The sequence below is a fragment of the Anas acuta genome, chromosome 2 (genome assembly GCF_963932015.1).
Source record: "Anas acuta chromosome 2, bAnaAcu1.1, whole genome shotgun sequence".
Lineage (NCBI taxonomy): Eukaryota > Metazoa > Chordata > Aves > Anseriformes > Anatidae > Anas > Anas acuta.
Genome location: NC_088980.1, coordinates 57236009 through 57260014, shown reverse-complemented (window position 1 = coordinate 57260014; position 24006 = coordinate 57236009). Strand labels below are relative to the sequence as shown.

General features: G+C 44.5%; 1 protein-coding gene across 18 annotated transcripts in view; it reads right to left on the bottom strand.

Moving 5' to 3' along the window:
* TPK1 (thiamin pyrophosphokinase 1) overlaps positions 1-24006 on the bottom strand; it is a 321922-nt gene that overhangs the window by 217471 nt on the left and 80445 nt on the right. The window contains exon 1 of one of the 18 annotated variants that reach the window (XM_068674846.1): positions 1686-1802. The exons of 16 other annotated variants lie outside the window; for them this stretch is intronic. In XM_068674846.1, coding sequence (XP_068530947.1) covers positions 1686-1703 — 18 coding nt within the window. In that variant the 5' untranslated portion in view covers positions 1704-1802. Of the gene's footprint in view, positions 1-1685; positions 1803-24006 lie in introns of those variants that run through there. One more of the 18 variants, XM_068674857.1, reaches the window with a different exon arrangement.

Sequence of the window (24006 nt, the reverse complement as noted above, 5' to 3'; positions counted from 1 at the left end):
ACATTACAGTGATACTATACCTCAGTTTCAGAAGAGTTGGGCATGTAAGTAAAATACTATTAAAATAAGTTGTAAAATTGAAAGTGATTAGAAAATAACAGCACCTGTTCTAAACTTCCCTTTACTTTTCAACTTAAACCAAACAACAAAGGACAGACTATAGGATATTTTCTTTGTTAGCACATGATATAATTAACTACTCCAGTCCTGTCTCTTTAACTCTTACGCTGTAGGCATTTGAGAAGTTCTAGTAGAGATCTGGGCAGCTGGAGCCTGGATGGGGAAGGGGTCTTCTTGGCATTGTGCTCTTGTGCTTAGTACTTATCCTTTGTGCTGAGCATCTTAAGCTTTCAAAGGAGGTAGCATGATTTGGAATCTAGATCCCTAAGGAAATTAATCATGTGCTAAAGTGTTAATGAATTCCGAATTGGTGTGAATGTACATGTACATAAGAATTACTGAGCAGGAGGGATTTAAACGTATGCCTGAACTCAAGCATAAACTTCAGTGACCTGTTGACTTCTATGAGCATATAGCAGTCTGGTGGAGGAAAGCACACACTACTGCATGTATGAGTGGAAATTTGGTGCATCCCAGAGCTTCCTACCATATATTCCGCACAGCTGCATCTTTAAATAAAATACTGATTACCGGCATCTCAGATTTTTTAATAGAGAATGCTGGCCCAAGAGATGTGATATCCTCGAGCCATATTACGCTGATGTCAAGTCAATCTGAAACAGTCCATTCTGGCAATGATTCAGGTGTGTCACGTGGTATTTTCCTATTTCCTTCAGAAAAAGTTTATAGAAGGAAGTAGTATTAATTTATTACTGTTTCTTACAATTTTTCTTAACAAAATAAACCGCTTCTAAGAGAGGAAAGAGCAGTTGTTTATCACACAGTGTGAATATCTTGGAAAATATTCCTGTATTTTCACCTGAAGCCCTCAACAGTAATATATAGGAAACAGAGAGAATCTAACTTTAACCAAAATTTCCTATTTCCTCTGATAAACTAAGCTACAGAATTTGTTATTTGGACAAAGTTGTAGGATGGGATTGGATAAAGCAGGAGCCAAATTTATCTATTCCCACCTTCTCCCCTTTCAAAGACAAACACATTGCAAGCCTCAGAATACCCAAGTGTAAATCCTACTGCACTCCTGGTTTTCACAGGGTTGTCTCCAAACCTCCCTTTCTCCCCTGATATATTCAGCTCACCTTGAATCTCTTGCCAAGATACTCTTAATGTACAAAGAAAATACATATTTAAATCCCTCTCCTCCTAATCAAATCTGAATAAATAAAAAGCCATCATTTAATCATTAGTTTGAACCAAGAATGACTAATACAGACACTGAAGAAGTCTAAGTAAACAATTTTATTTCGTGTCCTCCCTCCCCCCAACTTAAGGGTGACCATTAAACTCCACTTTCCTCTGCCATTTGAGAGTTATGTGGTAATCCCAAACACATGAAAATAAATTGTTTACTCCACCTCCTCCTCCTCTGTGCTCGCAGTATTTATGGTGGTTGTAACTTTGGTATTCATAAAGAGCGACAGAGAATGCAGTCCAAATGCAGCAAAGTCAGCATTAACTAATAAAAGGAAATCTCATAACAGAAGGAAGAAGTTAACAGCAAACTTAAAACCCATCTGAAATTAACACACAATCCAACTCACAGTAACACTGCAGTACATTCAAAGCAAAGGCAGGTTCACGCAAAGCAAAGTTCACGCAGGCAGGGCGAGCAGGAAGGGCGGAGAGCAACCCCCTCCCATACGAACACCTGTTAACGACTGCCGTTAGCTAGGCGATAATGGTCTCCACCAGGCACGGTGCGCTCTCCAGGAGGTCGGTACACACCCAGACCGACTACCCGTTAAAGAATGCAGCAGTTCAGGTCACCGGATGCAGAGAGTGCCTGAGCCTGCTGCTGCCGTCGGCGGGAGGCAGAGATGCTGCGTGTGTGAGGTGTGAGCAGGTGGATGACCTGATCCGCATGGTGGCGGAGCTCAAGGAGGAGGTAGAGAGGTTGAGGGATATCAGGGAGTGCGAGCGGGAGATAGACTTGTGGAGTAACTCCCTGCAGGGCCTCAAGGAGAGGTACCAGGGTGAGACACCCCAAATGGGGGTGGACGCCCTGCCCTGTCGCCGTCGGGCAGAGGGAGGGGATCTGGGAGTTGAGGAGGAATGGAGACAGGTCCCTGCTCGACATGGCAGGCGATGCCCTCCCCTTCCGACCCCACCTTCCCAGGTGCCCTTACGAAACAGGTTTGAGGCCCTGGAGATTGAGAGACCAGCAACTGATGAAGAGATAGAAAGTGTTCCCAGGAGGATGCCTAGGGCGAGGAGGTCGACTCCACGCATCAGGACTGCCTCCACCAAGAAAGACAGGAGGGTGATTGTTGTGGGAGACTCTGTCCTTAGGGGAACAGAGGGCCCTATTTGTCGGCCTGACCCTACCCGTAGGGAAGTCTGCTGCCTCCCTGGGGCCAGGGTCAGGGACGTTGCCAAGAAAGTCAAGCGCCTGGTACGGCCCACTGACTACTACCCGCTACTGGTCTTTCAGGCTGGTAGCGATGAAGTAGCAAAGAGAAGTCCGAAGGCGATCAAAAGAGACTTTAGGGATTTGGGACGGCTACTTAGAGGATCAGGGGTGCAGGTAGTGTTTGCCTCTGTCCTTCCGATAGCGGGGATCGAAGCAGAAAGGTGCGCTGTTCACATAAACTCGTGGCTTCGAGACTGGTGTGACCGGCAGAACTTTGGGTTCTTTGATCACGGGAAGGTCTATGCTACACCGGGCCTGATGGCACCGGATGGGATGCGCCTCTCTCAGAGAGGGGTAAGGATCTTTGGTCAGGAGTTGGCAGGGCTGATAGATAGGGCTTTAAACTAGAGTCGAAGGGGGAAGGGGCTAAAACCAGGCACGCCGGTGAAGACCTAAGGGATGGTACGCTAGAATCAGAGGGGCTGTGTGCCAGTGAGGTCCTTCGGTTAGATCCACAAGGTGCTGAGTGTAAGGAGACGCACCTGAAATGCTTCTACACAAACGCACACAGTATGAGGAATAAAATGGATGAGCTAGAAGTCCTGGCCCAGTCCCGCAACTACGACATCATCTGCATAAGCGAAACCTGGTGGGATGAGTCCTGTGACTGGGGTGTTGCGATAGATGGTTACAGGCTCTTCAGGAGGGACAGGCAGGGTAGGCGAGGTGGTGGGGTGGCGATGTTTGTGAAGCAGGGGCTGGACTGTGTGGAACTTCAGGTCGGCGATGGCAAAGTTGAGAGCCTCTGGGTAAGGATCAAGGGACGAACGAATAAAGGGGATGTCGTTGTGGGAGTCTATTACAGACCGCCTGGCCAGGACAATAGCGCCGATAAATTATTCTTTACAGAACTAAGAGAGGCCTCGAGATTAACTCCCCTTGTCCTTATGGGGGACTTCAACTTGCCAGACGTTAACTGGGAGTGCCACACGGCTGACACGAGCAAGTCCAGGAGGTTCATGAAGCACCTAGATGATAACTTCTTGGTGCAGGTGCTAACGGAGCCAACTAGGAAAGGTGCCCTCCTAGACCTGTTGCTAGAAAACAGAGAGGGTCTGGTGGGAGATGTGGTGATTGGTGGCCGCCTCGGTCATAGTGACCATGAAGTGGTTGAGTTCAAAATTTACGGTGACAGAAGGAAAAGTGCCACCAAAACCTGATCCCTAGATATGGGGAAGGCAGACTTCAGGCTGCTCGGGGAACTAGTCAGCAAGGTCCCCTGGGAAGCTGCTCTTGAAGGCCTTGATGTCCACCAGTGCTGGTCATTCTTTAAGCGATGCCTCCTAGAAGCACAAGAACAGGCAGTTCCTAAATATCGCAAGTCAGGCAGGCGCGGCAGGAGGCCGGCGTGGCTGACCAGGAACATTCTTATGGAGATTAGGCGGAAACAGAGAGTGTTTCGCTACTGGAAGGAGGGCCAGGTGACATGGAAAGAATACAGGGATGCTGTTCGTGTTTGTAGGAAGAAAATTCGCGTGGCTAAAGCACACCTAGAGTTGAAGCTGGCTGTGTCTGTGAGAGAAAATAAAAAGGGTTTTTTTAGATATGTGAATGGAAAAAGGAGAACTAAAGAATACATAGGGCTGCTCCTTGATAGGGAAGGTCTCCTCACAGACAATGACATAGGCAAAGCAGAGACGCTTAACGCCTTCTTTGCCTCTGTCTTCAATGCCGATGATGGGCTTCAGGACCCAGGGTGCCCTGAGCTAGAGGACCGGGACGGTGGGGATGACAAACTCCCAACCGACCCTGAACGTGTGTGGGATTTGCTACTCCGCCTGGATCCCTACAAGTCCATGGGTCCGGATGGGATTCATCCCCGGGTGCTGAAAGAGCTGGCGGACGTCATCGCGGAACCTCTCTCAATTATTTTTCAACGATCCTGGGAGTCTGGAGAGGTCCCGGTAGACTGGAAGCTGGCAAATGTTGTGCCGATTTTCAAGAAGGGTCAGAAAGAAGACCCTAGCAATTACAGGCCTGTCAGTCTCACGTCAGTGCCTGGTAAAATCATGGAGAAGATGGTTCTCGAACTTACTGAGGCGCACCTGGGGGACAAAGCAGTCATTGGTCCCAGCCAGCATGGGTTTGTGAAGGGTAGGTCCTGCCTAACTAACCTGATTTCCTTTTATGATAAGATCACCCGTATGGTGGACCAAGGGAAACCAGCTGATGTGATTTTTTTGGACTTCAGCAAGGCTTTTGACACGGTTTCGCATAGGATCCTACTGGACAAAATGTCCACCATACAGCTAAATAAAAACATCATACGATGGGTGAGCAATTGGCTAACGGGCAGGGCCCAAAGGGTTATGGTAAATGGGGCGGTCACAAGTGGGGTCCCTCAAGGCTCCATTTTAGGGCCGGTACTTTTCAATATTTTTATAAACGATCTGGATGTAGGAATAGAAGGTATTTTGAGCAAGTTTGCTGATGACACCAAACTTGGAGGAGTTGTGGACTCCAATGAGGGTGGAAAGGCCTTGCAGAGGGATCTGGATAGGTTGGAGAGCTGGGCGATCACCAACCGCATGAAGTTCAATAAGAGCAAGTGCCGGGTCCTGCACCTGGGACGAGGAAACCCTGGCTGCACGTACAGACTGGGCGATGAGACGCTGGAGAGCAGCCTAGAAGAGAGGGATCTGGGGGTCGTGGTAGACAACAAGTTGAATATGAGCCGGCAGTGTGCCCTGGCAGCCAGGAGGGCCAACCGTGTCCTGGGGTGCATCAAGCACGGCATCGCTAGTAGGTCGAGGGAGGTGATTGTCCCGCTCTACTCTGCGCTGGTGCGGCCTCACCTCGAGTACTGTGTGCAGTTCTGGGCACCACAGTATAAAAAGGACATGAAACTGTTGGAGAGTGTCCAGAGGAGGGCTACGAAGATGGTGAAAGGCCTGGAGGGGAAGACGTACGAGGAACGGCTGAGGGTACTGGGCCTGTTCAGCCTGGAGAAGAGGAGGCTGAGGGGAGACCTCATCGCAGTCTACAACTTCCTCGTAAGGGGGTGTCGAGAGGCAGGAGACCTTTTCTCCATTAACACCAGCGACAGGACCCGCGGGAACGGGGTTAAGCTGAGGCAGGGGAAGTTTAGGCTTGACATCAGGAGGGGGTTCTTCACAGAGAGAGTGGTTGCACACTGGAACAGGCTCCCCAGGGAAGTGGTCACTGCACCGAGCCTGCCTGAATTTAAGAAGAGATTGGACTGTGCGCTTAGTCACATGGTCTGAACTTTTGGGTAGACCTGTGCGGTGTCAAGAGTTGGACTTGATGATCCTTAAGGGTCCCTTTCAACTCAGGATATTGTATGATTCTATGATTCAAATTCCCTCAAGGAGTGGTGAACTTAGAATAAGGGAAGAAGTGAGGGGAAACAAGCAAAGTGAGAGAAGCTCTGTGTGCACAATTATATACATATGTTTTTCATATTAGCATAGCTACTGGACAAGCCTATTTCCTACAGATTTAAATATACAGCTTTAACGTGTCTTTTTTTTTTTAATGTATCATTTCCACCGCAGCTTCTAAGTCATTAAACTTCAGCATCTAAAAATGTTGTTTTTTTTTTCTCTTTATTTTTTATTTTTAACAAAACTAAATCAAGCAGAACTTCAGTTAAGTCCCTTTGCAAAAGAAACTGGATAATCCAAACAAGTTAAGCTCTCATAAATTACTTTCAAAGTGAAAGAAAATTAAAACGATTCTTTCAGTTCATGTAGATCTACCAGCATTTTGTATTTTATTGCTGCCTAAACTGGGATCTTCTACTTTCACTCCAATATTTCCTTCTTTAGCATAATAAGCATTTTGAATCTACTAGATTCTCTAGAGACAGCCTTCAAAAGAATAAAAAGAAAAAAAAAAACAAACAAACAATAAAACAAGTTCTACACTGTTTCCTTATATATGCACATAAAAATTGACTCTATGCATATTAAATTTGTATACACACTAGCAAGCTAAAGAATTCTAGTTTTTCTAAAGGGAGAAAAAATGTTTTGTAATTTATGTAAAGTTCCTTTAGAAGCAGAAAAACAGTATCTATTGTCAACACAGCATCTTTGCAACACCAAATGCAGTTTCAGAAATATTTTGATTAATATTTTGGGCATATGGAACTTGATATTAACTGTGGTAATATTCAAGGTAATAGGTTATGCTAAAACTACTTGAAGAATATTAAAATGTCCATGTCTGAGCACCCTCACAGGGATGATCTTTTCCCTTTGCCTAGCTGGGAGTTGTCCATCCTCTGGCATGGGACTGCTGCCTCTCATCTTTTCACCACTGAGTGCCTCTAAGCAAACTCAGGCTTGATCGTCTTCCACATTCCTAGTAGGCATCTGTAGTCAACACTCAAGTCCCACCCGAGCCTTTTTTGGTTAATGCTGACCAAAGGCAGGTCCCTCAGCTTGCCCATGGATGCAGTGTGCCTGGGCACCTCCCCGGCTTTGAGGACCTGGGCTGGGCCCTTGCGACACACGGCAATGTGTTCTCTGTACTGGGGAGACCTGAAGGGGACACGGGAATCCACAAGCAGACTCCAAAGTTCCAAAAACTTTTTTTTTATTCTTATTTTTTATTCTTTTTTTTTTTTTTATTCTTATTTATCTTATGGTTATTTAGAACTCTTTATATCCCACTCCTGACGAAGAGTCCTAAGGAAGCATCTATACTGGACCTCAGCGCCAAAGTCCAGCACTTCTTCCTCCTGTTGGAAGGGACGTCTTCTGCTTCTCCAGAGAAACAGCTGCCTCTCTCGCTTCTGTGGCACCACCCGGAGGTCCCAAGGAGCCCGCAGGCTGTCGGACAGACTCCTCCTGTTGACCCTGGTGCAGCAGCTCGGAGGACGCCAGTCCCTGTCCTCTCCTCTTATTCAGTGCGCAGCGCAGAGGAGATGCCAGCTCTTTGGGAAGTGCTGGAGTGGGGGATGGCAAAGGAGGGATCCTCCAAGCTTTGGCTTGAAGAGTTGCCAGGAGGCAGATGTTTCCTGGGAGTCCACGAGATGTTAACGGACTCGGGGCTCTCCCAGCTGATGGATAATGCCTGAGAGTCAATGGCTCTGTGGAGCGCGCCGTTTGGTGGGATATGGAGCGCTCCTGTGAATATTCAGGTGCCGTCTCTTCACAGGTAGCCCGCACATGATGGTGTAGTGCCCGGTCTGCCCTGATGGAGGTGGATCCACATCCATTGGTTGTTCTTCATCGGGATGTGGATCCACCTCCATGGGCTCCACGTCACCATCAGCTGTATCGATGTCCATTGGCTCTGGCACGCATCTCCTCTCCATGAGCCTCAGCTTCTTCAGGGGAGGAGGATTCATTCTTCCTCGATGGAAGATTAACTATTTGCCTATCAATGGCAAAATCAATTTCCAAACGCTTCTCTGGGCCTCCTCCAACCAAAAGCTCTGGCTGTTAGAAGCCCTAGCCGCTCAGCGACTGACGGTCTGGCCACAGGGTCCCCCTATTTATAGGGCTTAGAAGGAATGGCAGCAACTGTGACATCAGGAGGCCACGGCGACATGATTCTGACACTGTCCCATGGTGACCAAAACATGGCAGTGCTGGCAGCTGGGGCCGATGGCCTGAGAGCAGCCCCAGTTTTGGAGGAGGAGGATGGACGGGGGTGCTGAGAGCCCCTTCCTGGGGATGGATCCCCTGGTTTGCCAGAGAGAATGCCTGCCCCTGGGGCACAGGGATCTGTGGGGTCTCCAGCTCCCTCTTCATCCCATGCCTGGCATCCTTTTGCATTTGGCCTCAGTGGCAATTGTCCCAGCAGGGATGGGCTTCTCCACTACCGCGCTGCTGCTTGCAAGTGGAGCCGCCCTGGGGCCCAACAGTAGTGGAGAGGGGTCAAACATGCCAGTACCTTGCACACAGCCAATGGAGCCACAATCAATAAAAAACTGTTGAGTTTCATGGGTTGTGTGAGCCCTCCTTTCTTGTCCCATTTACGCCACCCCTGGAGCATGAGCAGGTGGCATCACCTCTGCCCTGATCCCCAAGGGTGAGGTGTGGAAAGGAGAGGGCCTGGCATCCTCTGGGGTGCTGTGCTAGGTCCACAGGATGGGTCAGTTATGGGTCTGCAATGTTCCTGGGGCCTGGTGGTGGTGGGATTGTCCTGGGTGAGTACGGGAAGGCCAACTGGGGGCTGCTGTCCTCAGCCTGTTCTCCCCTCAGTTACCAAATGGGTGGCTGAAGAGGAAGACAGGCTCTCCATGGCCCTGCAGACAGACGAGCTGGAGATCAACCAAGCCTCTAGATAAGTGGTTAGGACAGATTTGACCTCTGCAAGGGAAGTCTTGGTGGGAGGAGGGCTGACGGGGAAATGGCACCTGTGCATAGGTTTCTGTCCGCCACCATCAACTGATTCCTATGCACCTTGAGGACTGGGGAAAGGTTCAGAGGTAACCTAACATCAGGCAAAGAGGAAAGGGAGGTGTTTCTGTTTCCCGTACAGTAACTAAATTACAAGCAACATGCCAAGAAGTTGTGCAGACTGCTGTTGAACTAAGAAAAACTAAGTTGTTTGTCTTGGTGTTTCTGTTGATGGCTTGATGTGCCTGTGTTGCCATGGTTGCAGGTGATCCCAACACCTCATTTTCATGGCTGGGTCCAGGGTTTTGCTTTCACAGCTTGCAGAGATGCAGCAGGAGGACATACTGACTAATTCTTGGCTTCTTTGCTTCCTTCGGCTCCTGCCTTTTTGTGAAGGCCTCTGGTGTGGACCACGTGTAAAGGACAGGTTGACAGTTCTGCAGGTTATATTCTGTCAAGCTCAGTCACCTTGGGATAAACTGGAGAGGATGGAGACCCCGCAGACTAAGGGCACGGCTTCCATGCCTGGGCACCCTCACGGGGACGAGCCTTCTCCTTTGCCTAGCTGCGAGTTTTCCATCCTCCAGCATGGGCCTGCTGCCGCTCATCTTTTCACTGAGTGCATATTCTTCTCCTACGCTCCCAGTAGGCACCTATAGTCAACGCCCAGGTGTGTCCTCCCATCTCTCCCTCCCTCAAGCCCTTTTTGGTTAATGCCGACCAAAGGCAGGTCCCTCAGCTTGCCCACGGATGCAGTGTGCCTGGGCACCTCCCCGGCTTTGAGGACCTGGGCTGGGCCCTTGCGACACATGGCAATGTGTTCCCTGTACTGGGGAGACCTGAAGGGGACACGGGAATTCACAAGCAGACTCCAAAGTTCCAAAAACTTTTTTTTTTTTAATTATTTTGCATGGTTATTTAGAACGAAGAGTCCTAAGGAAGCATCTACACTGGACCTCAGCGCCAAAGTCCAGCACTTCTTCCTCCTGTTGGAAGGGACGTCTTCTGCTTCTCCAGAGGAACAGCTGCCTCTCTCGCTTCTGTGGCACCACCGGGAGGCCCCAACGAGCCTGGGGGACCTCTGACAGACTCCTCCCATTGCCACTGGTGCAGCAGCTCGGAGGACGCCAGTCTCTGTCCTCCTCTCTTCCTCAGGGCTCAGTGCAGCTCTTTGGGAAGTTCTGGAGTGGTGGACGGCAAAGGAGGGCTCCTGCAAGCCTTAGCTTTAAGAATTGACAGGAGGCAGGTGTGCCCTTTGAGTCTGCCAGATATTCATGGACTCAGGGCTCTCCCAGCTGATGGAAAATGCCTGAGAGTCAATGCCTCCGTGGAGCGCACCATTTGGTGGGAAGAGGGGATCCCTTAGCGCTCCTGTGAATATCCAGGTGCTGTCTTTTCACAGGCAGCCTGCGCATGATGGTGTGGTGCCTGGCCCACCCATTGGTCCACATCCACTTCCATTGGTTCTTCATCTGGATGTGGATCCACCTTCATAGGCTCCACGTCACCATCAGCCGTGTCGATGGCCATCGGCTCGATGTCACATCTCCTCCCCGTGAGTCGCAGCCTCTTCAGGGGAGGAAGATTCATACTTCCACAATGGAAGATAAACTATTTGCCTATCTATGGCAAAATCAAATCTCCTCGTGCTTCTCTGGGCCTCCTCCAACCAAGAGGTCTGGCTATCGAAAGCCCTAGCCGCTCAGCGACTGACGGTCTGGCCACAGGGTCCCCCTCTTTACAGGGCTTGGAAGAAAAGGCAGCGAGGCAGCTTGTGACATCAGGAGGCCACAGTGGTGTGATTCTGAGAGTGTCCCACGGTGACCAAAATGTGGCAATGTTGGGAGTTGGGGCCTAGAACCTGAGAGTAGGCCCAGTTTTGAAGGAGGAGGAAGGACGGGGGTGCTGAGAGTCCCTTCCTGGAGATGACTCCCCTGTGCCATTTTGCTTGCAAGAGAGAATGTCTTCCCCTAGGGCACAGAGACCTGTAGTGTCTCCAGCCCCTTCTTCATCACCTGCCTGGCGTCCCTTTCCATGAAGTGGCAGGGGCAAGAGTGTCTCAGGAGGGTCAGGCTTCTCCACTACAATGCAGCTGCCTGCAAGGGGAGCTGCCCTGGGGCCCAGATATAGCAGAGTGGGCTCAAAGCTTACCAGCACCCTGCACATGGCCAAGGGAGCCACAATCAATAAAAAACTGTTGAGTTTCAATGGGTGTGTGAGCCCTCCTTTCCCATCCCATTTACTCTGTCCCAGGAGCATGAGCAGGTGGCATCACTTCTGCCCTGATCCCCAAGGGTGATGGGTGGAAAGGAGGGGGCCTGGTGCTTTCTGGGGTGCTGCACAAGATCAGCAGGTCGGGCTGGTAGGAGGCCATGTGTCTTGGCCTCTCTCCAGCTTTGAGGACCTGGCCTGGGCCCTTGTGACACATGGCAATGTTCTTCCTGTACTGGGGAGACCAGAAGGGGACACAGGAATCCACAAGCAGAATCTGAAGTTCCAAAAAAAAATGAGGGAGGCACTTACTGGTTTGCTTTTTCTTTTACTGTTTGCTGTTTTTGCTTTTTTTATTATTATTTTGTATAGTTATTTTGAACTCTTTATTTTCCACTCTAAATAAAAAGTCCTAATGAAGCATCTACACCGGACCTCAGTGTCCGACCCCCCTCTAGGTGCAGAACCTTTCCCTAACCCCCAGCCTGACCCTCCCCTGCCCCAGCTCCATGCTCTCTGTCCCCAGAGAGCAGAGCTCAGCGCCTGCCCCTCCGCTCCCCTCGTGAGGGAGCTGCAGGCCGCCATGAGGCCTCCCCTCAGCCTGCTCTGCTCGGGGCTGAACAAACCAAGGGACCTCTGCTGCTTCTCATACGTCTTGACCTCTAGGCCCCTCACCATCGTTGTAGCCCTCCTTTGGACCCTTTAACAGTTTTATGTACTTATACTGTGGCACCCAGAACTTAATACAGTACTCAAGGTGAGGCTGCACCAGCGCACAGCAGAGAAGAACAATCCCTTTCCTCAGTGACATGCCTGATGCACCCAGGGACATGTTTGGCCCTTCTGTCTGCCAGGGCATGCTGTTGACTCATATTCAACTTGCTGTTCCCTTGATTCCCCATAACCCTTTCTGCTAGGCTTGTTCTCCAGCCTCTCCTCCCCCATTCTGTACGTACAGCCAGAATTGCCCTGTCCCAGGTGCAGAAACCAGCACTTGCTCTCGTTAAATCTCATGTGGTTGGTGACTGCCCAGCCCTCCACTCAAGATCTTTCTGCAAGTCTTCTTCTACCCTTGAGGAAGCCAACAGTTCCTCCTTAACATCATCTGCAAATTTACTTAGTGTGCATTCAAGTCACGCATCCAGATAATTAAAAAAAAAAAAAAAAAAAAAAAAAAAAAAAAAGACCACCAGCAGCAAAACCCTCAAACAAACCCTAGTAAGCTGAAACCTTTGTCACACATCAAGATATTCTTATTGAGTATCAGAGCCACGGGATACACGAGTCAAGTCCCAACCATCACTATTTTCCTTTTTTTTTTTTTTTTTCCCTGCTGTAACCTGCAGTTAACAGTTTGCTGCTGGTACTCTGTGATAGAGATGTTATGTTTACACTTTTTTCATTCTTTTCCTTCCTTTCCCTTTTCCCCTCCCCCTCATTCACTTTTGTGTCATGTTTGGTTTGTTTGTTTATATGAGCACATAGCAATTGAACTGAGCCCACGTCGTCAATTAAACCAAAGTCAATTTAGAGAGAAGTACAGAAGGTTAATTAACTGCTAATGATTTTGGCATTTGTTTAGGTTAGTCCCTTAAATTAATTCATTGATGTGACAGTATATAAATAAGACATGATTTATAAAAGACACGTGAAAAGCAAAAAGTTTGGTCATGGAACATTCATAGTTGCATATTACATATATGTACGTGTGTAATAACAACTGTTTTTAAGGAACACTATCTGATTATAAACATCACTTTTACACCTGAAAGAGTGCATCAGAAGTGAACTGTGTGAGAACTAGCCAAGCCCTGCAGAGCCACAGCATATTCTCTGCTTTTAACAAAGTGCTAGTCCTTAAGTACAGAAATATGGCTTTAGAAACTTAGCATCAGGCTTCTATTTATGAAACCACCTCCAAGTTTGTTTCATGGCATGCCCTGATGCATTATTTTTTCATAGCTGTGGGCAACACTGAAAATCAAAGACATGCAACATCAAACTAAATTTGAATGAAGGCTGCTCTACAATGTGTAAAACATAAGCTATGGCACATACAATATAATGCAGTAAATTTACCTCTAGTTAACTTTAATGTAAGAAATTAAAGCCAACTGTGAAAACTGCATGAGAGGATAAATAAATACATGACTATCAACCACTTTAAGTCACGGGTCAATCTGTCAGCCTGAAGTGCTCTGGCACAGAAGGGTCTGGCTCCTTGGAAGCACGAGTATAAATCACAGCATGAGTAAAGGAAGCCACTTCTTTCTACTGAGGTGGGAAGACAAAGTGGCACGACTTAGATGAAAACGTGAAAGCCAGCTTTGAGTAGCATTTAGGATTTTGAACAAAAGCAAAAAAAAAAAAACAACAAAAAAAAACCAAACAAACCAAAAACATCTGTGGTGTTTTTGTTTTTGTTTTACAAAGCAAGAGAGGTACTTTCTTAGCAGCTTTAGAATTAATATGTGCATCTTTTACCCAGAGAGGTCAAAGCTGAGATGAACAGGTAATGCAGCAGTGCTCAACACCACAGGTTAGAAGGAATCACACTGCCATTCATCTGTGTACTGGGATTATAGTTAAGTTTCTAGACAAGAGCCTTTTTGGGATTCCAGGAGAAAACACGTTACATGTAAAAGCCTTCTATGCTATGGGACGTGCAGAAGGAGTAGGGGAGGTAGGGAACCTCAGCTAGAGACATTCACCTGACTGCAGCCCTTTTCTAGATCTAATAGCAATGTTGCAACTCCACATTTTAGCTTCTGCAGGATGAACAGTCAATCATGAACTGCCCTATAGACAGGTTATTTAAAACAAAAAAAAAAAAACCCTTGATGTGTTTTCAGCAGGCAACCAGAAGTACACATGGAGAATGCAGGGTAAAAAAGAGACTGAGGCAGCAATCAGCACTTACTGCAGTAGACCAGAGTACCCGAATAAAAGATAATGAAGTTAATAGTGAACTTTCACCCAGATCAGCTCTCTCCATCATTAATAGACTGCAACCAAGAGAAAGGTAAATGGAAGACAATGATAGGAAATCATTCAGGAAAGCATTTTAAAAATAGCCCTATTGGTACAGAACATCATGTGGTTACACTGCCATTATATATAGTACATAAATTCATCCATCTAGCATGGACGTATTTTAAGAAATGTGGATGCTTAATCAACAACCTGAATGAAGAGATAAAATAAATAAAATATTAATGACTTTTATCACTGGGAAAAGAATCTAAGAGAAAAGTGAGTTTTGCCTTAAAGAAAAAAAAAAAAGAAAAAGTATAAACATTAATGTTCACTGTCTCCACTGAACTTCCACAAAACAGAAACATTTGCATACCACATTGGTCACAATAAATACAAGAGCAGCACATATCCAACAAATAATAACAACAAATAAACGAACAAACAAAATCAAGATGTAAACCAAAGCTGCAATCCTCATTCTCATGACATCACTGGGGTAAGAATCAAAGGAAATCTAGTACCATACAAACAAGATGGATGCAAACTGAGTCTGATAAGAGATGTTTGTGTACAAGCTGTTGGAAGAAGGCATATACCCATTTCTCTCAAAACCTTACTAGACTACCTGAAGATGAAAAAAAGTTTGCTTTTGCAGCATTGGAATTTAACTGCTAGAGTACTGAGATACATGTACAATTCTCAGCTCTTCCAAAGATGCGTTGCCTGTGTGACTCCAAGGACATAATTTCACATGACCTTTTCTTCTACACCCAATTCAAAGTTCTTAAATTGCTATTCTAGTTTATAATAACAAGCTAGAACTGTTGCTAACTATGCACAGCTATGTAGTAATATTAGCCCTGAAATGACATCTGTGCAAGAGAATTTAATGTATACCAAATCATCGAGAAGTCCTTAGTGGCCAGAAACTCATGAAGGATTATCAATGCACCAAATGCAGCACAGATTCCAGTTCTCATTTCTTCCTGTTGTATCCCAAGGCAGATGTCAGGAAGAGATTGAGCTGCTTCTTTCACACTTGATGTTTCTGCCTGCCAGCTATAGTGTTGCTCCTCTGTTTGAGTGACATACAGCCAAACTATCCCCAAGTTGCAAAAGAAGGTAGCGATGCCAGCTTAAACTAAATTGTTTGGTCACCCTGAAGAAAAAAAAAAAAAAAGCTGCACATTTGCTTAGCTCTGACTTCAAAGTGAGGGGTAGAGCCGCTGAGATACCCCTGTTAAACCCAGTATCATCCCTTAGCTCCCTTGGATATACAAGGACAATGCGTCTCCTGGCCCTCTGCACAGAGAATTTGTGTTTGGGCTTGTCAGGGGAGTGAACAAAGACTCAGCAGGATTTTGTCTAACCAAGGCAGTCTGGAATAGAACTCGTGCAATATTACCCTCCCACCATCTGAATGACAAACGTCCACAAAATTTTATTTCTCCTCCTCCTCAGTGTCCCTGATCCCATAGTTACCCAAAACAGACCAAGCTCTGGCTGTTCTGTGACACTGTCCTTTCCATTTCATGCAGGATGCATGAGTGAAACAGACCTGCAAATCCAGCAACTCAGTTCTCTTCTTGTTCCCTTCTGGAAATAGAAGAGTCTGGGAAGGAAGAAGGGAAGACAAAAAGAAGAGGTCGCTTTTATAACTCCCATCCCCTGCTATGCAAGCAGTACTTGGTGAATACTGTCCTTAAGAGAAATCCCTTAAGTTTTGCATCAGTCCTTGATGTAGTGCTGTAACATGGTCAGAGAGCCTCTTGACATACTACTATGTGCTCCCAAGTTTCATGACATGCTGCAGTAACAGACAGTAATGTGTTTGAAAAGAAAGCTTGATAGAGAAGAGTTGAAAGTGCTTCACTTAGAAGTTTCAGACAGTATTGGATATATCTTATCGATCCAGTCATGCACAGCTCTGAGGTGCTGTTATCAGGCAGCTTCAGTAATGGAGCCACTCAAGGCCAACACCACAGAAATGGCAAATATCATAGAAGCTGGAAGATCTTTGTGTCATTTTGAAAATCCTTCAGTTCAAATCCCTATCTTCCTATTCGCTACAAGCATGTTTTGAAATCCAAAAGTCATTTTTCACTTGCTGCTTCTGCTGCTTTTACCCCTCTCCCTATCTTCATTATTGCACCGCAATAGCACCTCAGGCCTAGTTTTCAAAGGAGCAAAGCTGATGCTGCTTTCTCCTCAGACCTCCATCCACAGTCAGGCTGCCTTCCAGCTTCACTTAAAGAAAAAAACAACAACCACCATTTCCCAAATAAAAATCCCACAAATCCTAGGGAGATAAAGTAGAAGTAGTACATCTTCCTCAATAAAAAGCCTAGTACTTTGCTGGTAGAGCTCCCTCTCTGCGAAGTGCTGAAAAATGAGGCCACAAGGCTGTGGCAGAAATGTGCAACCTGCTTCTGAAGTTTATTCAGCTGGGGAACAACTGGCAACCAAGCTTCAGAATTAACTGATGCGGCTTTTCTCCTCACTCTCACCTAGCCTCTAGGCATATTTACTTTCACATTAAAAATTTAAATCTGAAACATTTAAGGGAAAAAAAAGCATACAACACAAAACCCACAATTTCATCATTAGCTGTGAGTGAAAGCAGAACTTCAGACGTGGCCAACTAGCTTCACAGCACTATGAAGCACTGCTAGAGGAGGGAAAACAGATACTTCAGGCTGCCTCAGCAGTGAATATCTTTAATTCGCATGGTGATGAGAATGAAAGCACATCACCCGCAAGCACATCCCTTACCTTATCTGCATAAAATCGGCATATACCACTTATTATTAGTTATATAATACTTCTACTGTGCTACCAAGCCCTTGAGCGTTCTGATCCCCCTGCCTTCACCAGATCCATGATAACAATCCCGAGCAGATACAGAGAGGCATTAGACTCCCATCAGTGTTGCAGTACTGACATAAAGAAGGAAAAGGAGAAGCATGCAGAGAAGAGTATGAGAAGTTTTGCTAAAAGCCAAAGCTATGTTTGCTCTGCAAGAGCACAACAAAGACAAAGTCTTCTCACTACGCCAAAAGGTTTACTCAATCAGTACTCAGCTCTACCAGATGATACTTGGTCCCTTAAGGGGTGGTTCTGAAAGGTAAAGGAGCCCCAGGAAGGCTGGACCTTCTTTGGGACATCTTAAAGGCACAAGAACAGCTTGTACCAATGTGCCAAAAGTCAAGACTCTGGGGGGAGAAGCCTGGATGAACAGAGAGTTTCTTCTCAAACTCAGAAAGAAAAAGAGAGCTTACAAATGCTGGAAGGAAGGGCAGGCAGTTCCGGAGGACTAGAGACCTGTTGTCAAGCTGTGCAGAGAGAAAATTAGAAGGGCCAAAGCCCAACTGGAACTCCATTTAGCTAGTACACTAAATTACAAGAAAAAATGCTTTTAGAAAAATATCAAAATAAGAGGAAGATTAAGGAGCCTCTCCATCCTTCACTGGAAGTGAGGGGGAACGTCCTGGTGACAGATGAAAATAAGGCTGAGGTACTTCAGGCCTCTTTTGCCTCAGTCTGTACCTGTAAGGCCAGTTGTTCCCAGGGTATCCAGCCCCCTGAGTTGGAAGACTGACACAGGGAGCAAGATGAAGGCCCTGTAATCCAACAGGAAACTCTAAGTGACCTACTCCATCATCTGAACATTCAGAAATCTATTGGGCTTGACAGGATTCATCCAAGGGTACTAAACAAGCCAGTGGAAGCGCTCACCAGGCCACTTTCAAGGACTCGCCAGCACTCCTGGCTAACTGGGGAGGTCCCGGATGGCTAGAGGTTAGCACAAGTGACTCCAGCCTACAAGAAGGGCAGGAAGGAGAATCCAGGGAACTGCAGGCTGGTCGGTGTGACCTCAGTAACATGGAAAGTTGTGGAGCAGATCACGTTGAGTGTCATCACATAGCACATATGGGACAATCACACAATCAGAAGCAGCAGGGATGGGTTTATGAAAAACTGCCCGTGTTTAAGCTTGGACCCCTCACTACAAGAAGGACTCTGAGTTGCTCAAGCATATGCAGAAAAGAGCTATGAAGCTGGTGAAGGGATTAGAAAACATGGGCTATGAGGAGTGATGGACAGAACTGGGATTGTTTAGTATGTAGAAGAGGAAGCTGAAGGGAGACTTCATCACTTTACAACTACCTGACAGGAGGTTGCAATGAAGAAGGTGTCAGGCTATTTTCTGAAGTGACAAGTGAGAAGATGCAAGGCAATGGTCTCACATTGCACAAGGGAAGTTTAGGTTGGATATTAGGAGGAATTTCTTCATGGAGAGAGTAGCCAAGCACTGGAAGTGGTAGAGTCCTCAGCCCTGGAGTTATTTAAGGAATGTGAAGATGTGGCACTAACAGGTAAGGTTTAAAGCTGGGACATAGTAGGTCAGGTTGATGGCTGGACTTGATGATCTTTAAGTTTTTTTTCCAACCTAAATGACTATTATTTCAAAAGCAGTATTATAGTACAGATAGCCACCACCATTACTTTCAAATTCATTAGCAAGGATTTCTATGGGTCCTTGAGAAGGGGTTTAAAATAGGGCAGATGTTTTAAAAGCACATATTCATTTTCTAATATATTATAATAACAATAAGAGCATGTGCAGGAAATTTCAGGAAGGACTTAGATTGATAAGAAAGCAGAAGTAAGTGGGGATCTAGAAAATAATCATAACCTGATTACAGCTATGATTGAGGCAGAGACAATTGTTAAACAAAGGTCTTTTTCTTAAAATTGACTGCTTATAATAATCTCTTATCAGTAAGAAAACCTTTCCCTTGCTCCCCCTTTTTTTTTCTTTTTTTTTGGATGACACTCAACTCAAAGCTCATGGTTAATAATATCGTGATAGGTACTAATTTTCCTTAATCAACAGTAGCAGAGACCTACAGTTTCTTATGTGAAAGCAATACTTGCTTGCATATGGGTCTCTTCTTGCCCAGTTGTCATAGTACTTAGTATCCACTGATATTCTTCAGTGTACTAATCAACTAACTTATTGATTGACAGACTTTTTTTTTTTATTTATTTTTTTACAAGCCTGCTCTTCATGTCCAAAGTGAAGGTAACCTGTAGCCTTGTGGCAGATTTTCTCACTTTTTCTGATAAACAAGGCAGCTTTTTCTTTTTTTCTCCTCTTCATGAGGCATCAACCCAAGTTCCTGAATGACATGCATTTTGAGCAAGGCTGAAGAGAGGGGAGGAAGAGAGAAAGAGAAAGCGAGCATCAAACGCTGGAGGAGCTCCTTCAGAACAGGGTAGACAGTCTTCTTGTGCAAAAGTGAAGTACATGATACTGCGTGATCAATTCCTTATACCATAATCAGCTGGAAAATGTGTTTTACATGACAACAGATAGATAAAATGCTTGAAGAAAATATTCTCTGTGGGATTTGCACCTTCAGCATGTTTTTTACTGTCTTCAGTGCTTTCAGCTGCAGGAATTCAAGAACAAATACACAGGGGAATAACTGGGGAAAACAGTTATCTCTCAAACCTTCATAGCAGGTACAATCATTCAAGAACTCTTATTAGTGGGGAAAAAAAGAATGTGAAGCAAACACTTGCAGTAGGCTATATATGCCTGTACATCCAAAGGCAGTGGTCATGCTTGAATTATCTCTCAACCTACCATGAGAAGTGAGCACATCCACACCTTGAATAGATATTTCTCTACAATAGGACTAACTATATGAAAGCCCGTACGACAAATAACGACGAGACTAACAATTTAGGAAAAACGTATATGCAAGCTGGATAAAGCAAGACAAGATGTCAACATAAAATCCAGCTGTTACTGTTAACTAGAGATACCAATACATACTAATTATACTCAGACACAATCAAATGCTAACATTACAACATTTTAAGCTCTCATGGCACCTCATGGAGGAAGGTCTGTGGATGTTTAACAAGACAAATGCAGCTTTGCAGCCTGCTCCTGATGCTCTTCAAACATAGTGAATTCCCCCAGGCTCCTGTTTTAATCTCAGGCCCAATTTCATGTCTGCAGACAGCCTTCTGCTTCTACCATTAAATATGTTCTCTATATCCAGGGACAGGCAGTCTCTAAGATGCAAGCTTTTCCAGAGTGTTTTTCTTCCATGTTTGGCCTCATTTCTATCCCTGAGGACAGAAAACCTTGATAAGGACTTGAGGACAGGATGAGGCGCTGTGTGTAGTAGCAGGCATAAGAGAGTTGTGCTTTTCTCCCCAGCACTACGTGAAAAGCATCCAAATCTTCAAAGACAAGCATTTTTTTTTTTTTTTTTGTGCATCAGAGCTGCCTTGCAGACAGATACTGGCTTGAATAAGTTTCCATTACTTTTCCTGATTTCACAGTTGATGCTTTCTACCCTTTTCTCCACCTTCTTCTCTAGTAAATCTATACAGGCTTTATAGTAGTCCCTCAAAAGACATTAAAGAAGAAACCAAGTGTTGGCTTCCCTCAGTACCATACATCCTCTTGGATCTTAGAAATATTCAGAGATGCTACACGTCCAATGGCAACTTCTTTAAAAGTTGACTTTAACTATTTCTGCTTCTTGCCACCCAGTTTCTACCTGCTCGCAAAACTTGTACCCACAAGATGAATTGCCAAGTCAGCTTCAAGAACTGAGTACCTGCACCCTAGCTTACGTGTTACTGAAATTAGACAAGAAGGGTGATTATTTCAATGTTTTTCAATCTTATCTATAGCTTCAAGTAAAAAATTGCTAGTTGTCTTCACTATGATAGAATTGCAGGTTCCTTTGGAATTAACTCCTCATTGAGAGTACTGGAAGTGTTGATCACTGTGCATATAGAAAACATACTACTCCCTGATTAAGTTCTCTAAGTTCTCTGTAGGCACTGAAAAATCTTCCCAGAACTGCTGAATCCGAGTTCTCATAGCACCAGAAATTCATAGAACATTACTGTTTGTGAACAAAGAGGACAATGACTTTTTCTTGCTCACTCTCTCTACAGTTCAACCACCACCGAACATTTCTGACCAAGCCTTTCTTAAGAAAATCATCGTGCAGTGACAAGAGACGCTAGAATATTCCGTTGAGGAAGTTCTGGAAAAATATAAACAAATAGAAGATAGCTTACAACTAAACCATTCAAGCAATTTGGATTATAGAATCTAGATCTAATCCTGAAAACACACATTAAAAAAAAAAAAAAGAAAAAAAAAGAAAAAAAAGTGCACTGTTCTGGGTCTGAGTGTGAATGTTTGCTTTAAATTTTGCAATGTTGCCTAGTTATACTATAAATATTCATATGTTGTCATAATTAAAATTTAGTAGTACTTGACACAAATTAGGAGGCGTTAATTGATTTGGTTATTCTTTATATCACTGCACATGTTACTGTTTTACTAAACGACCAGGTAGGATTTACTTCTTTACCATCTAGCTAGAAAACTTAGGTACTAGTTCTGGAAGAGAAAAGGCTCTCCTTTTTGTTTGCTGCTGTAGCTCACACTGCATAGTTTTCCTACGGATGCTCATATTTCCTGATGCTACTATTTTTAATGCCATTCATAAACAGAGATACTATGGATTGTATCAATGAAAAATCAGTCACACAATTCAGCCTGCCCTTATATTTAATGTGTCATTGGAATGAAGAGGTCTCTATACCTTCACTCCTATTACAGTAAAAATCTACACGCTTGCCTTTTGCCACGTGAAAAACATTAGGGCATGTTCCCACTCCCTCTCTCTATATGGTATTTGCTGCAGACCAGCAGAATTGACTGAGTTAATACCACATCTGGGAGCCAGAAATATTTTATCCCATATCCACTAAACTTGCTTCCTACACAAATGAGATTGGCTGAGTCACTCACTCAGTTTCTATTTAATCTACTGACTCACTTATTCTTTTTTTTTTTTTTTTTTTTTTTAATATATATACATGTATATAGCCAGTTGTGAAGTTGTGATTCAGTAAGTTTGTACAACCATTAAGACTATGAAGATTAAAACACCAGTGAAAGCAATGGGAGATTAACACACTACAACACACTCCTTTAATTTACGTCCAGGAAATTCATTTGGAAACTTCCATGAACTTTAACAAGCATTACATACAAAACCACCTGCTGCACTGTTGAAACATTTAGCCTTCTTAAACCACAGAGAGACAAACCATGTCCTTAAGCCACAGAAAGCACAGAGAACTCAGGACTGGTACAATTAGTGGAATTTACTGTATTTTCTAGTTGACTTTATGCGTATGGCTCACAAGAAGTGATGGTAGATAAAAGCAGCTAGAGGTGGTGAGCTGTATGGTCTATGTATCTCTCTATAGTAGAGAGACTACTGCCTCTGGTTAAACCTTTGGCAAAATAATTAACTTACATATGAATAAATGTTTTAGGATTCTGCATATCTAGTATCCATTTCTGAGGTCTGGTTTCCTTTTATTTTGTGAAGACCAAGATTCCAATAACCTTAGTTAAAAATTACTAAGACATTTTGCACAAGAAGTGTGTAATGATATAGCTACAGAGAAACCAAACAAAATAAGATCAGCATGACAGAGAGTTTGTTCTGCTAGCCATTTTATTTGCCAGGATAAGGAGGAAGAATTAGCATTAGTCATTCTCACAGTATTACATTTTTGGCCTTTTTAGTAGATATAAAACAACTTCACTTTCTTTCCCCATTTCTTTCCTTCACCCTATGAATTTATTTCAAAAGAGCATATTCATTGCAGATTTAGGTCTTGCCATTCTTGTGAATATCAATCTATTCACCAGTGTTTGCATTCTACATATTCAAAGTGGCATCACCTATGGACTGTTTAATTATGGCACTGATGCCTAGCTTAGCCACTCTGTCAGGAAAAAGTGGACACATGAAAAGGATTATTCTCTTCCCAATCTTCTAGAGGAAACAGAACTTCCTCAGAAGCTACAGCCTGACTACTGCATAAATATCAGTCTATATTATCTGTTAGTGATGTACAGCTTTGCTAACCCCGTGAGAATCAAGACTTCTTTAGAGGCTACATTTCCAGCTTTTGCTTCCAACAATATACTCAAAACCCAATCTGCACAAGCAAAATAAGATCTAGTATCATTTTAAAGTGACGAAGACTCACAATGAAGACTCAAGAAGGGGAAATAATTATCAGCCCTTTCTAGGTTTGGCTGCTGGCAAGATCAGAGTAAAGAGAAGTGCAGAGCATTATCAATGCAAAACACTCAATTCTGTAAGTCATCACTGATCTGCACTTGGCAGTCTAGAAATCATCCCAGAGAACATCTACACATTCTCTGCCTTTCCTGAAATCTACAGTTTGAGGGGACAGCTTTTTGTAAGCAGAGTGGAGCAAATTAGTAAAGGGCAATTTTCTGCCATTTTTTTTTTTTTTTTTAAATCTTAGGTTTCATGGTTTCATACTAGAACATATGAAGTTACTGAAAGCAAGAACAGCAGCAAATCCAGGCAAACTTCCTTCTCCCTCATACTCCATGGATCTGAGCTGTCCAAGGAAACGCAACCACTTGCTTTGCAAGTGCAACATCCCATCAGATGGCCCAACAATACACATTCTGCCAAATTCTGCCACTGTCTGGAAGTATTAGAATGCATTTAAAATAACAAACAATAGTGAATTTGACCCAATAGCTGTTATGAAAAAAAAATTCTTATCTGCCACACTGCAGTGAAGCAACAGCAAACTTGGATGATCCGCCCATCCAAGGCCCACCAATGCAGCAATCTGTTACGAAGTATTAGATTGTCTCATTATGCTGGCTTGATTTTTTACATATACAAGCAAGTAATAAGTCTTTGAAGTTCCTCAGATAACACATAGGCATTCTCTGTATTTGTAGCCAAAACGCTAATGATCCTTGCAGTCTTACCATGATCCCTAGAAGAATATTCTGCCCTCAAAATAAATACTAGTTAAAAAGACCTTTTGTTTCTA